At 46.3% G+C, this 16465-nt stretch overlaps 1 protein-coding gene across 3 annotated transcripts in view; it reads left to right on the top strand.

Annotated features, from left to right (window-relative positions):
• Positions 1–16465, top strand: part of GALNT18 (polypeptide N-acetylgalactosaminyltransferase 18) — a 360974-nt gene that overhangs the window by 230455 nt on the left and 114054 nt on the right. For all 3 annotated transcript variants that reach the window (XM_010364608.2, XM_010364609.2, XM_010364610.2), the window contains exons 4-5: positions 13553–13736; positions 15426–15623. In XM_010364608.2, coding sequence (XP_010362910.2) covers positions 13553–13736; positions 15426–15623 — 382 coding nt within the window. The remainder of the gene's footprint in view (positions 1–13552; positions 13737–15425; positions 15624–16465) is intronic.

Here is a 16465-nt window from a genome sequence, read left to right as displayed (position 1 = left end):
AGGTCGGCAGGGACATTTAGGAGGAAAGATGGCAAAGTCTGACTGACCTGCCCCAGGATCCCTGGGATGGAGCCTGCTGTCCTTAGCCATATGACTTTAGCAAAACATCTTAGCGTTGCTCAGCCTCCATTTCCTTGTGTTAGAATGGCTAATAGTATAGTATCGGTAATAATAGTATCCATAATAATTACAAATAAAATTTTAAAAACTGGCTGTAATGCTGTTTAACTTGCAGAGTCCCAAAAGGATTGAATGGGGATTGTGTGTGAAACAAACCTGGTGAGCCCATGTTCACCATGTGTCAGAACCTGTGCCAAGTGCTGAAAACTTCAGAAAGTAGGTTCCACATAAACAGTGACTTTGTTCTTTTTTCTTTTTGAGACGAAGTTTTGCTTTTGTTGCCCAGGCTAGAGTGCAGTGGCGATCTCGGCTCACTGCAACCTCTGCCTCCCGGGTTCAAGCAATTCTCCTGCCTCAGCCTCCCGAGTAGCTGGGATTATAGACATGTACCACCACACCTGGCTAATTCTGTATTTTTAGTAGAGACAGGGTTTCTCCTTGTTGGTCAGGCTGGTCTCGAACCCCTGACCTCAGGTGATCTGCCTGCCTTGGCCTCCCAAGGTACTGGGATTACAGGTTAAATGGTGACTTTTTAACTTCAAGGTAGTTCTGAGGCTTACCAGTGGGCCCATCAGCTTTTTTCTGGGTATTTTCCAGAGAGGTCCTCAAAACCTTTGTATGAGGATTTCTGTCCCATGTGCCATGAATCCATGTAGTCAATAAACCTCTACTGAATGCCAGGCTCCGGCTGGGCTCTCTGGATACAGAGAAGGGTAAAACTGTAGGTCCCTCCTCAAGGAGCTCACAGTCCAGTGGAACATTCAATGCATCAGCACAGTGAGGGATACAGGGTCAAAGGGCAGAGGAAACCAAAGGAAAACAGTACTAAAGTCTTCCTGGAGATGTTTAAATGTTGGTCATTAGAAAGCATTGAGCCAAGACATGACTCATGCACTCATTCATTCTTGTGATACATGTTTATGAAAACGAAACACATGCCTGTAGCACCTCTGCCATGTGCCAGGCTCAGTGTAGCAGATCTGTCAGGGCTGGGGTGTGGCTCCGGCCTTACCTCTTAGGTGTGCACAGTGCTTCCAGTTGCCCAGATACCTGCTTCTCTTTACCTGGGGACTTTCTTCAAAGTCCTGGAACATTGCTTTGCCTTGCACAGAACAGGCTGGTTGTGTTGGAACTTAACCTGCCTCTGGAGCAGTCCTTAAGCAATGACTGCTGGGATCGATATATAAATACCCTGGCCCCCTCTTCCTAGCCTCATTTTGCTTATTTGTAGGATGGGCCTAAGAATATAAAGGTTCCTGCCTCAGGGGATTGCAGTGAATGAGATAAAAGATAGCATTAGCCTTCCTTTATTTTTTCATCTGCCTTAAATCAGAAAGTGAGGCTGGCATGACATTTGTAAGGGCCTAGCACAAAGCCTGGGTGGATGCTCCCTCTTGCCCTTGGTCCCGTAGAAATGTATTAAGAGCACAGAATTTGGAGCCAAAGAGCTGAACTTGGAATGTGGGCTCTACCACTTGCTAATTATTTAACCATGCTTCAGTTTTCTCATCTATAAAATGGGTTACTAGTAGTACTTACCTAATAGAGTGATCAAAAGGGCTAAGTAGCAATACAAATAAAGATCTTAGGAGTACCTTGCACATAGAAATCACTGTTAAGGGGTTGTTAAATAAATAGATGCAGGTTGAGACGGGAAGGGGTTGGAAATTGAATCGGAATGGCTAAGTGGTAAGTGGCCCTTGAGGAGCAGCAACTGTGTCCTGCACCTGGGGAAATCCCAGGGCAGTTTGCTGCAGAGCTGGCTTTCTCAGAAATGGAGGACAGAGGGTGAAAGCTTGCGCCTGGCCTAGGGACCTTCCTTTGGAAAGGAGGAAGGGAACAAAAGAGTTCAGACTGATGAGTAGGTACTGGCACCAGCTGTGAAGCACTCACAACATGCTAGGCATTGTCTTGTGGATTTCCACAGCGACCCAAAGAGGTAGAGGAGAGAACTGAGGCTCAGAGAGTTTAAGTCTTATGCCCAAAGTCATGGTAAATGGCAGAGCTGGGGATTAAATTGAGGCCTGTCTCTCCCTAAGCCTCTGTTCCTACTGCTCTACTTGACATATTTCAATAAAGAAAGAAAAATGGGAAGGGCAGGAGAACACCTGGGTTCTGCTTTGTCACTGGTCCTTCATGGAACCCCTCCCTTTGAGAATCCATTGCTGGAAGGTGTTTTGAAGCAGAGAAAAAGGGCCTTCCACCTCCGTACTGACAAGATCGGGCTGGGGTATAAATACATGTGTGAAGCCTGCCGGGTGTCCTGAGTCGTGAATCAGCCAGGGTGAGGCCGCTGGTCACACAGTCTGAGCAGCAGTGATTTGCAGAAGTATGGAGCTGACATACAGCCTGTGGGAATCTTAACTCTTCCCTCAGAGGATGCTTGGAGCTGCCCTGGCAGGAGTTGGAGCTCAGGGCCTGAGGTTGGCCCTCACTGGTTGCCTGGTGTATGTTTTCTAGTCCCCTGTGTCTGTGCCCCAAGGAAAAACCAGTCCCCTTCTAGAGCTGCAGGTGAGGAAAAGCTTCCTACAGAAGCTGAGCTGGGTCAGGGGAGGCAAGAAGAATGCACCAGGCAGAGGTAGCAGATAGTTCAAGGGCATTCTGGCAAGACTGAGCTTAGTGCATTTGGGAAAATGACAAGCACAGAGTCTTGCAGAGAAGGCTGGACCAGGATGTTTGACCTTGTAAGCCATCAATTGGTGGTGGGGACTGGAGGTAGGATGGTGGTGAGCACACCCTAGAGTGATTACTCTGGCATTTACAGGAGCTTAGACTCATGGGATCTCAGAATCCTGGGAGTTAGTATTTAAGAATCAGAGACTGTAAGAATTCCAGAATTTTGAAATTTTGGATTCAGATCATCAACTCTTGGGATCTCAGTCATGAGATTTTAAGATCATCAGATTTTTGAGTTCAGCAGCATTCTAAACTCTAAGCCTTGCACAAAAGGAGAAGCCAGCACCAAAATTCAAGTTGGCCTCTGGGTTAACTACCAAGGGTCACTGGACCTTCCTGAGTGCTCACACATAGGATAGGAAGACCTGGGCCTGGGCCTTCTGGAATTCCCTTTGCACAGTGGGATGTCCACACAGCTCATTCTCAGTTCTGATATCACCTGCTATTAAACACTATTTGCCAGCAATTCCCAGGGCTTTGAGTTCTTGGCACACCCTCCCTAGAAGCCCATGGGAGGACTCTTCTCAGTACTCCTAAGCTGGAGGAGCTGGGGCTAGAGCAGCGTCCACTCCTGCCTGGACACAGCTGACATCAGTCACCCATCATGGCATTTTTAATAAGTCCTGTGATTCCTGCTGGGCACCCTCCTTAGAGTAGCAGGAGTAGTTCCTGCCCTGTAAGTAATTTCACAGTGTTTGGTCCATTGCCCCACCTTTACTTTACAGGAGTGTCCTCCTCACACAACCCCAGGAAGTACAAAAGCGAGCTGGACCTTTGCCAAGGTCATTTAGTCAGCGAAGACACTGACTTCTATTAGTTCATTATTCTCATTCCCATCTGCTAAATTACTCAAGGTGGACGAATAGAGAGCACGGAGTTGTGGCCCTAGGGGAAGAACTTCTGTTGTGCCTGAGATGCTGACTCCTTCGGAAGACTGCTGGACAGACTGGAAAAGAGCCAAGTCTTCAGAGGCAGGCAGGCCTGAGTTTGAATCCTGCTCCTTCCTTACCTTCTCTGTTATTTGGACTATGTTCTTTAAAGTCTCTCATCCTTGATTTTTCCCATTTGCCATTTGAAGATAATAATGAAGTTATTATCTTCAGGTTGCCTGGATTTGCTTTTCAGCTCTACCATCTTCTAGCTCTGTGACACCAAGCAAATCCTTTAGCTTCTCTGGGCTGTGTTTCCTAATCTATGGAAGAGAAATAGTCATGATACCTACCTTGAGTAGCATTGTGGTTGCTGAGAGTTCTGAATGAGTAATATATGAAGCAGGTTTAGAGCAGTCCCCAGCACCTGATAAACTAAATAAGCATTGGCTATAGATATTGTTTGCAGGGTGGTAACGCGGTGAGGGTCTTAAGTGGTGCCCATCATATGTGCATAATATATCATTGCTGAGTGAATGAATAAAGGATGGACTGATTTGAAGTGCTGAGCACAGCACACATTATGTCGTGTAGGGGAAGGGCTGCAGGGACTGCAGCCTTTTGGCCCTGAGCGTTACACCAGCGCTGGGGCTGACCTGGACTATCTGAGCTCATCATGCCCATCCTCACCCAACTCTGCACATCTCTTCCCAACTCAGACTCAGTAGCATCAGGCTGGTAGCCCAAAATCAGCAATGGTGGAAGCATTTATACCACAGGCAGTGGCAAACATTAGAAATCAAGGTTTTTTGTTTGTTGTATTTTTGTCTTAATTTGAGAGAGAGAGGAAGAAAGGGAGACTGCGTTAAACTTTGGTTAGAACCCAACACATTCCTAACTGGCCAGGTAAACATTTTTCTATCACCTGCCACAGTCATCTTCAGAGACCAGTTTTGACCATTTTTTTTTACAGGATACAATATCTTAGGGAGAATAAGACATTTTGGCACTGGTAAGAGGGTGTTTGTGGGTTTTGAGAGCCTGGCTTTGGAAACCCTGCTAAATTTGGAGTGCATATTCCTTATGGGTTTTGATGGCCATGAATGCCCTGCTGTGACACCAAAGAGTAGACTTTAAAACAGATGGGTGGGGCCTATTAGGTGGTAAATCTGGGACTTTCTGTAACTTGATAAGGCTGAATTAATGCTTGCAGCTTCCCAGGAAGATTATAACACTGTGTGCCTGAACCCTGTAGCCTGAGTCAGGGAACTATTTAAGGCCATTCCAAATCTCCTTTAGTATCAATCGACTTTGAAGAAGTGTAGCTATTAAATGAACTGGATAGAAGTGCAGCTGTTAAGTGTAGCAGACAGAAGAATGAACCTCGGGGAAGACATTTGTAAACTGCGCAGGGTTTGAAAGCTTGTCTGGAGTGATCTTCAAGACAGAGGAATACACACAGTGATGCTGCCCAGAGCTCTCTGGAATCCCAGCTGCCCAAGTCAGGCTCACCATCATTCATCAGCAGGACCATCTGAGTCGTGAGCCCCGACTCCAGATTCTCCATGGAGGTGGGGACGGTGACATCTGTCTTTATTTAATTTTTAGCTTCCCACTTGATGTGATGTGGATGATCAGCTAGGTTTGACAACCATTGCATCCTTATAAATAATCTCTCTTTTAAAATGTGTTGACATAGTATTTGTGTTTCAATGGCCCTAAATGGCTTCAGAGGAAAGCCAGTAAATCTTCTGATCTGAAGAAGACAAGCCACTTTTCACTTGGAAAGGAGTAAACACACTTTTAATCTTGAAATTAGCACCATTGGAGACAAGCAATCAATTGCACTTGTCAGTGGGAGGTAGATTAGTGGGGGTGTGGGTGGGGTGTTCACAGTCCCCTCCTGGGCAACTGGAGGCATGGGGTGGCAAAGCTATAATCCAGGTTGGGCTTTGAGGAACAGCATTGAGCTAGGTAGGAGGGGTGTGGCCAACGTGGGACAAAAAGCCATGTTTAGGACAGTCCCCAGCACCTGATAAACTAAATGAATAAGCATTAGCTATAAATATTGTTTGCATGGTGGTAACGAGGTGAGGGTCTTAAGTGGTGCACATCATATGTGCATAATATATCATTGTTGAGTGAATGAATAAAGGATGGATTGATTTGAAGTGACAGCTGGGAAATGACAGGGGACAGTCCAAAACATCAGACCCAAAGATGGTCATACAGAGAATCGAAAAGCAGCTGTAAAGGGAAGGACCCACAACTGAGGGCAGCAAGATGGAGCCAGTGAGTTTGGAAGAATGAAGAGAAAAACTACCTAGGCAGGTGTGAGGAAGCCTTTTTCAGACTGCATTTATGTCCTTCTGTTAAGGGCTGGAACCACACATATTTGGGAGGAGGTGCCTTTTTCTACTCCATTTTAAAGCCCACCTTTTTATTTCAGTTGTAACCAAGGTTGGCCGATCCATCAGAATCTCACCAGGAGATCTTTGTATGAAATTCAGATTCTCTGGCCCCACCCCAGATCTACTGAATCAGACTCTTTGTTGGGATGGTGCTCTGGAGCCTATGATAAACAAGCTGATTCTTATGCAGGCCAGCTTCTTATTCTTGGGAGGCAGGATAGAGTGTAGAGGTGGAGTATATGGACTCTGGGGACAGCCTAGTTGGATTTAAATCCTGTCTCCACCACTTGCTACCTGGATCACTTTGTGCCTTAATTTCCTTGTCTTCAAAATAGAATGATAATAATAGGAGCTATATCCTAGGTTTGTTGAAATGATTAAATGAGATAACATACACCAAATACTTAGAATAATGGCTAGTATACTATATTTACTGTTATTTCTTTTATCCAATTAATGCAGAGATTGAGAAAAGAAAGAAATAGGATCAATATTTTGAGTTTAAGCCATCATACACACATCCATACATAAAGAGTTGAAAGTGTAAATGCTTTCAAGAACCAGGCAAGTGCGAAGCAATTGGTGGGACCCATGGTGAGTTGGAATGTACAACTGTCTTAGTTTGGCTCTCCCAGAAGCCAGGGAGATCCTGAGAAAAGATTTGGGGCCAAGCCATTTATCTAGTAGATGATCCTAGAAAACTGATGAGAGAGTGGGGATGGGAGACAGAGAAGAGAAGAAAGCTAATACCATGGGCATCAATGACATGGTACTGCTGTGGGGACCTGGACTCCATCATCCTGGGAAACACCAGGAGACTCAGAGACTCTGCAGTGTCATCCCACCTGAGAAGTGAGGAAGCTGGATTATACTCATTTCCTATGTCTGTTGTAATGAAAGTACCACCATCTGGGTGGCTTAACCAACAGATATTTTCTCATGCTTCTAGAGGCTAGAAGTCTGAAATCAAGGTGCCAGCAGGGCTATGAGGGGGAATCTGTTGCATGCCCCTCTCCTAGCTTCTGGTGCTTTGCTGGCCATCTTTGGCAGGCCTTGGCTTAGAGATGCATCACTCCAGTCTCTGCCTTCCCCTTCACATGATTTCTTCCCTCCGTCTGCATCCAGATCTACTCTTTTTATAAGAATACCAGTCATACTGGATTAGGATCTTATCCCACTGCAGTATGATCTTATCTTAACTAATTATATCTGCAATGACCCTATTTCCAAATAAGGTCTCATTCGGAGGTATTAGGGTTTAGGATTTCAGCATATGAATTTAAGGGGATACGATTCAACTCACCCATGGGGTATTCATGCCCGAAATCTTCCCCTGAACTGATTGACAACTACTTCTGTAGATGGTAACTCCACAGCATTTCCTACTTCCTCTCCCTCTCTGCTATGGGTTGGATGTTTGTCCCTTCCAAATCTCATGTTAAAATTTGATCCTCAGTGGTGGAGGTTGGGCCTAATGATAGGCATTTGGGTCATGGGAGTGGATCCCTCACGACTAGATTAATGCCCTCCCTGGGGTGGTGGGGAGAATGAGTGAGTTTTCCCTCTACTGGTTCCCATAAGAGCTGATATAAAGAGCCTGGTGCCTCCCCACTCTCTCTTGCCTCCTTGCTTACCATGTGATCTCTGCACATCCTGGCTCCCCCTCCCCTTCCACTGTTAGTGGAAGCAGCCTGAGGCCCTCACCTAAAGTGAATGCTGACACTATACTTCTTACAAAGCCTGCAGAACCAAGAGCCAAATAAACTTCTTTTCTTTGTAAATTACCCAGCCTTAGGTATTCCTTTATAACTACACAAATGGACCAATACGCAATTCCTGTGTCTCTCCTACCACATGCCTTTTAGACATCCAGTAGCAGGGAAATTCCATAAGGGCTGTGTCTTAGTTTGAGCTGCTATAACAAAGTCCCACAGACTGAGTGGTTTATAAAAACAGGCGTTTTTTATCTCAGTTTCAGAGGCTGGGGGTCTAAGATCAGGGTGCTGGCATGGTCAGGTCCTGTTGAGGGCCCTCTTCCAGGTCACAGACTGCTCACATTTCATTGCATACTCACATGGCAGAAAGACGAGAAGAGCGCTCCCTGGAGCCCCTTTTATAAATGCACTAATCCCATTTATGAGGGCTGCTGTGGTTCAAGTATTTCCCCTGCAAAATTTAGGTGTTACCAGTGTGAAAGTAGTAAGAGGTGCGGCCTTTTCAGAGGTGAGTAGGTCATAAGGGCTGCTTCCTTGTTCATGAGATTAAGGCTCTTTAAAAAGAGGATTCTTGAAGCTTTAGGCTAGCTTGCCCTCTGCCTGCTGCCACTTGAGAACACAACAAGAAGGCCCTTACCAGACACCAAATGCTAGCACCTTGATCTTGGGCTTCCCAGGCTCCAGAACTGTGAAGAAATAAATTTCTGCTCTTTGTAAAGTACTCAGTGTCAGGTATTCTTAGTTATAGCACTACAAAACAGGCTAAGATAATAGCTCCACCTTCATGACCTAATTAATCTCCCAGAGGCCCTATCTCCTAATACCATAACATTGGGGGTTAGGATTTCAACATAATCAATTTTGGGAATAAATAAACACTCAGTCCATTGCAGACTGTCTTGTTTACAGTTATAATCACAGCAACTAGATCAGTACCTTGCTGAGGTATGATCAAGGCATGCCAAAGATGATTACTCCATGAAAGGACTAATAGTAAGTGTATTAGTCTATTCTCACACTGCTACAAAAAACTACCTGGGACTGGGCAATTTATAAAGAAAAGAGGTTTAATTGACTCAGAGTTCCACATGACTGGGGGCTGGGGAGGCCTCAGGAAACTTACAATTATGGCAGAAGGTGAAGGAGAAACAGTCACCTTCTTCACAAGGTGGCAGGAGAGAGAGACAGAGAGAGAGAGAGAGAGCAAGTGTGAGCGAGTGCAAGGGGAAGTGCCACACTTTAAAACCATCGGATCTCATGAGAACTCATTCACTATCATGAGAACAGCGTGGGGGAAACTGCCCCCATGATGCAATCACCTTGACATGTGGAGATTACAATTCGAGATGAGATTTCAGTGGGGACGCAGAGTCAAATCATATCTGTACGTGCTCAATATTTGTTGAATGAATGAGTGAACTCTCCCTTCATTTCTATGTCCACAAAACCTAGAGAAGATGTGTGAAATGCTCATCTGAACCTTGAGGGAGAGATGAGGAGCTCTGCCCAGTTCTCTACAGCAAGCCTAGGAAGGCAGTTTTACAAAATGCCTGTGCACCTGCCTTCCAAAGAGCAAAGCCCCATTAGGCATCAACTTTCAGATCCTTTAGTTTCCTTTATGCATGAGATCAGAGTGTCCCATTAAGTGCTTAAATCAGATTAACAGCCTCTATGCCAGACCTTTCTGGCTCAGCCTGCTAGTGGTTGTGGAGGCAACCACTTTTTATAGAAGCAGTGGAAGGGGATAGATAAGGAGGGGAGAAGGGCTCTGTTTGACCACACTGGTGAATCCCCCGTCTTTCCTTGGCATCTAAGTCTGAAGAAATGAGAGCTGGCAAGCAGCCTGCCCTGAGCAGACCCTGAGAGGAGGCTCCCTGTGGGGATGTGGAGAGTGGCCTGTGACCTCCCAGGAGTGAGTGGTGTTTCATCACTGCTTCTGGTAGTGCTGGTTTACAGAGGTCCCTCCGATGTCAGGAGATCAGGGATTTGTGGACAGTAGGAGAGAGCTGAAGTAGCAACATAAGCAGGATGACACCTGGCCCCATGCAGGGTGCAAATTGTATTTCTCTGTCAACATGGGCTATCAACAGCTCCACACTGGCTCTAGATCTGAGTCACAGCAAGCAGACTCCCTGCCTCCTCTTTCTCCAACACATTAAAACAAGCACAAAATATACCTTCCCTTTTCCTTCCACAATTATGCTCCTGTCCTAACCCACCAAGATACTTTATTAAATATTATTTATAGAAACTTAAAAAACAATTAAAGATAGCTTGCATAGGGAAGAAAAGGTAAAAGTCAATCAGGTTTTAAATTTGAACCAGAAAATTAAAGGTTTAGCAAAGATAGGGCAGCAAAAATCCTGATAAAATCTTTGTGATTAGTCATTATATTTGTCTTTGAGCTTCCTGGCAGCCTTAGCAAGAAGGCAAATATGATGGGCTGGGTACTTGTGTTGGGACGTAAGAAAAAACACAAGTTCAACTCCAAAAACACAATTTGGAGCTAAGAAGTTCTGAGAGATATTACATGTGAACGTGCATGTGTGTTTGTTTATGTGTATATACAATAGTTAATAGTCAATATATATAGTATACAATGGACAGTGTCTTGGAAAACAGTTTTCCAGTCAATGCAGAAGTACTTTTGAGATAGTTCTTTCTTGCTTTGGCACCTAACAAAATGGAAAGAAAACATGAAAACCTAATTAAGTAAAGGTACTTTGCAAAGACAGAGCCAGTATCATCTAGGGTATTTCAAGGCATTTTTTTTCTTCTTTGTTTTCTTTTTTGGATAGCAGTTGTTTGGTTGGGGCTAAGAGAATTCCCTCTTCTAATCAGCAGCACATGTTTGGGATGCAGCTGACTGCGGATGGAATTTTTTACTATCTGGTCCACCAGAAGCCTTTACTCCAGCTCAGTGTTGACAGAGCTCAGAGGTACAAAGGGGCAAGTAGCTCCTATAGGAAGCAAAGATTTTTCATCTCTTGCTGCCACCCCTCAAAGCTCATTCTTCCTCTGACTGCATTTCCTGTGCATCAGGAGTTCACAATCTTATTTTAACCCCAGCACCAGACCAGAACAATAGACAATGTTTATTATAGCCATTGTGTATAACAAACCATTCCAGAAGTTATGGTGTGAAACAACCACTGTCCATTGGCCCAGAATCCTGCAATAAAGGCTGGGATCACTGGGCAGCCTGCCTCTGCTCTACACAATGGCTCTCCTGGTCATTTGCGATCAGCTGGTGGCCCGACTGGGGCTGAAGGATCCACGAGGGCCTCACTCACCTGTCTGGGGCCTTTGTGGGGTGGCCTAAATGACTGGGCTGGGGAGGAGCCTGGCTGGAGCTTCCTTAGTTAGGGCAGCAAGAGAGCAAAAGCGAAAGGCTGGAACTTGCACAGGGTCCCTCCTGCTGTGTCTTGCTGTGTCAAAGTCCAGCTCAGACTCAGTGTGTGAGGCGGCCACACAAGGATGTGAATTTGGAGAGGTGAAATTCATGGGAGACCATTTGGTAGCAATCGTCCTCAGCCTCCTCCCATCAATACCTTAGTCACAGTAGGTATTGACAGGAGTCAGTTGGCAGGAGTCTCACCCGAGGGTTGAGGAGGCAGAGAAGGAGACAGGTATCCCTCTCATGGGGAAGGGAGGGAATTTATATCAGGCCATTTGGTACTAGCCCAGTTCTCACTCCAAATTCTGTACACTCAGCGCTTAACTGCCCCCATCAAAAACCCAAATATCAGACTTTATGAGCTCTATTTAAATTTTTCAAAAAGGATATATGAGGAATGGACCTTGAAAGTGTAAAACAGTAAATGTTTTAAGAAGCCTCCTGGCAATGGTGCTTGAAGGCCTTGTAAGTGTGAGACACATTGAGTTAATGCTGCTCCATGGCCAACGTCCTGACATTTGTGGGACAGTGGCCTCCTCAGGCAGCTGCAGCTATCAGAAATCTTGAGGTCATCTTCGTATGGACTGCAGTGAGATATACAACATGTCAGTGGCAGCCCAGAAGTCAGTCAAGTTTTCTCCAGGCTGGAATGAGGACACTGACAGCCCCCACCAGCCCTAGCTTAGGACAGGAGTCACACTGTTTAAAAGGATTACTTGAATGACAAGAAAGGCCATATGCTCATCACTTTTGCAGAAGCTGGAAACCTGGAAGGGCTGGATAAGAAAGACATTGGGTAATGAAATCGGGGGACAAAAACATTTTGACATCCAAAGAAATAGTGGAAATCTTTAGAAAGGCTGATTAAATAAAAGTAAACATAAGATTCTTTGTTATCACTCAAAGCAGACACCCATATGTGCACACACACACACACAAGCACTTGCACGTGCACCTGCATCCACAGAGATGGGATGGAGGAGGCCTGACTTAGTAGCACCATGTAAAAATAATTTGTAAGTGTATGTTAACAGTAAGCTTAATTTGAGACAAAAGTAATCAAAGTTGTTGTGACTTTAGATTATATTAATAGGAACATAGATTCTAGATTAAGGGAGGTGATTTGTTTCTTCTATTCTGTATAGCCCAGTTTACTTTAGAAGTATCAGGTCAACTTCTGCATAATACGAAAGGGTTCGAGAAAAACTAACTTAATTAGAGGGAAGTTCAACATGATTAGAGAATTTGAAATCATGAGATATGCGGAAACGCAAGGAGGAACTGTAGATATTTGACCTAGAGAAGTCCTTAGCAAGGACTTAAGAATGGGCTTCAATTCTAAAGCGTTGTTATGTGGAAAGAGGGACTTGATCTGTCTTCTGTGTCTCCAAAATAGGTCCCATTGGACTCATGAGTAGAAGACTGAGGGACCCTGGCATTTGGAGGTCAGAAGAAGGAAGAACATCTAATAGTTGAAGAGGCCCTCTAAGGAATGGATTGCATAGATTTCCCTTTTACTGCAGGGGATGGATGATCACTCATCAGGCAGACAGAGGAGATTCACACCTTGGGATGATGCTTGGTTCAAAAGGAACTTTAGAATTCTGTCCAACCAACTATGAGGGCTGTCATGGGCTCTTGCCTTAGCTGCTGTGGAAAACATAATGAATGCAGCTGCACTGCCCTCTCTTGCTGAGGGGTTCAGGGGCTGCTGCTGAGGCCTGTTTCTGTTGCTGCAGGCCTCATTTGCAGTTATGAAGAAACAGAGGCATCAAATGCTTAGCCAGGCCCAGGACCATAGGCAGCAAACCAACACCAGCTGTTCACATGGGCACAGCTCCTGGCCATCCACTTCCTAGAAAGATGGAGATCCAGGCAGAGAGTGGATCCTGGGCTGGGGTCTTGGCAGAGGGATCTTCCCCTGGGGGTTATAGGAGCACCGATGGAGATGGAGACCACTAAGAGGGAGGTAGCTGCACTGATGATGGCTTTTCAAGTCACTAGACTTGGTTTGAAAGTAGACTGTGCCACTCATAAGCTGCGTGATGCTGGAGAACTTGACTAATTCTTTTGAGCTACCATTTTCCCATTGGTTTGTTGTGAAGATTAAGTAGACCATGTGTGCAGTGTATATGACCCTGTGTATTGCTGAGCCTCAGGAAATACTGTATTCCCCTCTATGTTTCCCTTCAAAACTAAGCGGTGCTGGCCACTGCAGGGACCACTGAAGAAGACACAGGGAGGGGAATGGGCCCCCCAGCCTTTCTCTGGGGGTCAGTTCACCCTAAAAGAGTGACTGTTGTGATTGCCCCTTCTGCCTCCTAACCTCCCTCCCATGCTAAGTCTGCATTTTCTCCCTGACAGAGGAACTGAAGGAGAAGCTGACTGAATATGTGGACAAGGTGAACAGCCAGAAGCCAGGCTTCATCAAAGTCGTGCGTCATAGCAAGCAGGAAGGCCTCATCCGCTCCAGGGTCAGCGGCTGGAGGGTGGCCACTGCACCTGTGGTGGCACTCTTTGATGCCCACGTGGAGTTCAATGTGGGCTGGTAAGTGCCCCTTGGGAGAGGAGGAGGAGTCCCAGTGGGATCCAGGGCTTCGGCTCCAATAGTGCAAAGCATGCTGGGATCTTGGTCATAGCCTAAGAGATAATTCTGGGAATGGGTGAGATGTGGGTGTGTGAGTGAGCCAGGCAACAAGGCTGGACCTTTAGAGTTCGAGGTGTGGTAGAGGGGAGGGGGTACCCAGGGGTCAACGGGTCAGCACACAGTGCTTAATAGGCATGGTGACATCACATGTGGCTCTGGCTGGCGGGGTCATCAGGGAAAAGGGTACATGCTAAGGGCAAAGCAGAGAGTGCCCGGCTAAGGACAGGGTTCCAACACCTAGGAAAGGAGAGCTGGGCCAAACATGAGGCAGAAGCCCAGCCTCACAGCCAGGACCAACACCAAGTGGGCAAAGGTGGGGGAAGGTTGCCTAATGTTGTCACAGGTACCCCGGGCTTTCCCACTGCCAGATCGGAGGTAGCACGTAATCTCAGATTCTCCCTATGGTGAAACTGTCTAAGAACATCTTTCTTTCTCTGGTCAGAGCTGCTCAGATGCTGGGGGAAAGGGTCCAGACAGAAGGCCCCAGTGGCTGCAACCAGCCAGGAATAGAGTGACAAATGCAGACCTCCCTGCAGGCCTGGAGGGCACAGTGCCACCTGCTGTGTGTAACTTTGCCTAGGCCTGGGAGACACAGGCTCTGGCGATGACCATGAGTAGCTGGGGCAAGTAGGTGGCCACCCTTTTATCAATAAGCCTATTGTCACTGGGGTCTGCTCTCCTCCCCAGACTCCACAGTGCCAGCCTCTGCCTCCAGGGAGTGGGAGAGGAGGACACTTCAGCAGGCAGGGCGTGCACACAGCCTGGCCTGGATGCTGCCATAACAGGCCCAAATTAAGGCTGCAACAGTCATTTTTTATAGCTGAAGTCCCTGCTTGCCATTTGTGACTATTTAAACAGAATTTTCTTTGGATTTATGGCCAGGATAGGAGAGGGACACTTACTATTTCAAGCTGATTTGAATAAACAGTTATACACCAAATGTATTATTAATGAGAAGCTTATCATTCCTGTCTGCAAACACATTACTGGCCTGGTGCCTGCAGGGGCTTCCCAGCTCCCTGGGAAAGCCCAAATGCCCCACCCCTCCTTGGGTGGTTGGGGAACCCTTTTGGGGGGTGGATGTGGCATAGCTGGCATTCCAAGGCAGCATCGCATGGCTGGCGGATGTAGGTTTGTTCTCACCTCCTAGTCTCTCCATCCTCATCTGTCTTTTCCTCCAGATTGATACATAGAATTTTAGCAAAATCAAAGCCCAAGGTGAAAGCTTCTTCTGGACCCTCAGATCTATTTCTTTCTTCTTTTTCTTCTTTTTTAAGTCTTGATTTTTTTTTTTTTTCTAATGGAGAAAGGGGAAGTGAGCAGGAACAAGGCTGGCTGGAATAAGAATCTCTCAGCTCAGCTCTGGATATGCTGATGGAATGGTGGAGCCTCTTGCCATCTGGGAAATCCTCAGGGAACGGGAAGTTGAATAGGGGCTCCTTCCCAGAAGGCAGTGCACCTCTCCATCAGAGGAGATGGGCAGGCTTTCCTTCCTCTTTCTGCTGGGGAAGGACCTTTGGGAGATGCTACTCTGGATATTTCCACCTTGGAAATGGTTACCCCCTCTCTGGCTGTCTCCTCTCTGCCCAGGGCTGAACCTGTCCTCACTCGCATCAAGGAGAACCGGAAGCGGATCATCTCACCGTCCTTTGATAACATCAAATATGACAACTTTGAAATAGAAGAGTACCCGCTGGCTGCCCAGGGCTTTGACTGGGAACTGTGGTGCCGCTACCTAAATCCCCCCAAGGCCTGGTGGAAGCTGGAGAACTCCACAGCCCCAATTAGGTAAAGCAAATCTTTACCTGTGGGTCTCTCTGCTTTGACCTCCAGGCTAGGAACCCCCTACTGACCCAATGCTTATTTTCCAACTTGAGCCCCATTGTGGGGATGACAGGGGTAGGCAGGGTTGAAAGGAACTGCAGTCTGATCTTCAGTCACTGCCATGGGCTCTGAAGATCTCTGAATCCATTCACAGCCTCAAAGCGACCCATTTCCACACATCACTGTGTCTGGGCGCCAAGCACTGTGCTCCAGATTGGGGATCCAGAGTGATGAAGATTTGGTTCCCACTCCCAAAAGCCTGGAGTCTAGTGAAGACAGACAAAATCGTTGGAATAGGAACATTATTCTACCATGCAGGCAGAAACTGCACTGAAAGTGGGGAAATGCTTTTCAGAGGATAGCATTTTCACTTGTTTTTGAAGACAAGTAGAAGATGGCTGGTTGGGGAATGGACGTCCATATGCAAAGTTCACGAGCACAGAGAAGGTTCGAAGTGACTAGAAGTGGGAAGCCAGCCAGCAGCCCCAGGTAGTGAGGGTGGAGGGGCTGAGAGGCAAGACCAGACCCCACAGAACAGTGTATACCTTGGTGATATTTGAGTGTTATTCTGTAAGACTCAGACAAAAGTGACTTCATACTGTATTTCAAAGGTCCCAAGTTCTTTTCTGCCTTTGCTGCCATCTTCCTGGACTCATGAATGACTCCCCTGTGCAGTCTTAGCTTTTAAGGTTCAGGACACCTCCAACAGCTGTCTCCACTAGTTTTTATTTCTGTCTATGTTTGTTTTTGTTTTTGTTTTTGCGGCGGAGTCTCACTCTGTCACCCAGGCTGGAGTACAGTGGCGT

This window comes from Rhinopithecus roxellana, chromosome 15 (genome assembly GCF_007565055.1).
Source record: "Rhinopithecus roxellana isolate Shanxi Qingling chromosome 15, ASM756505v1, whole genome shotgun sequence".
In the NCBI taxonomy this organism is placed as follows: Eukaryota; Metazoa; Chordata; class Mammalia; order Primates; family Cercopithecidae; genus Rhinopithecus; species Rhinopithecus roxellana.
Note: the sequence above shows the minus strand (reverse complement) of the source record. Positions and strands in the feature narration are given on the sequence as shown.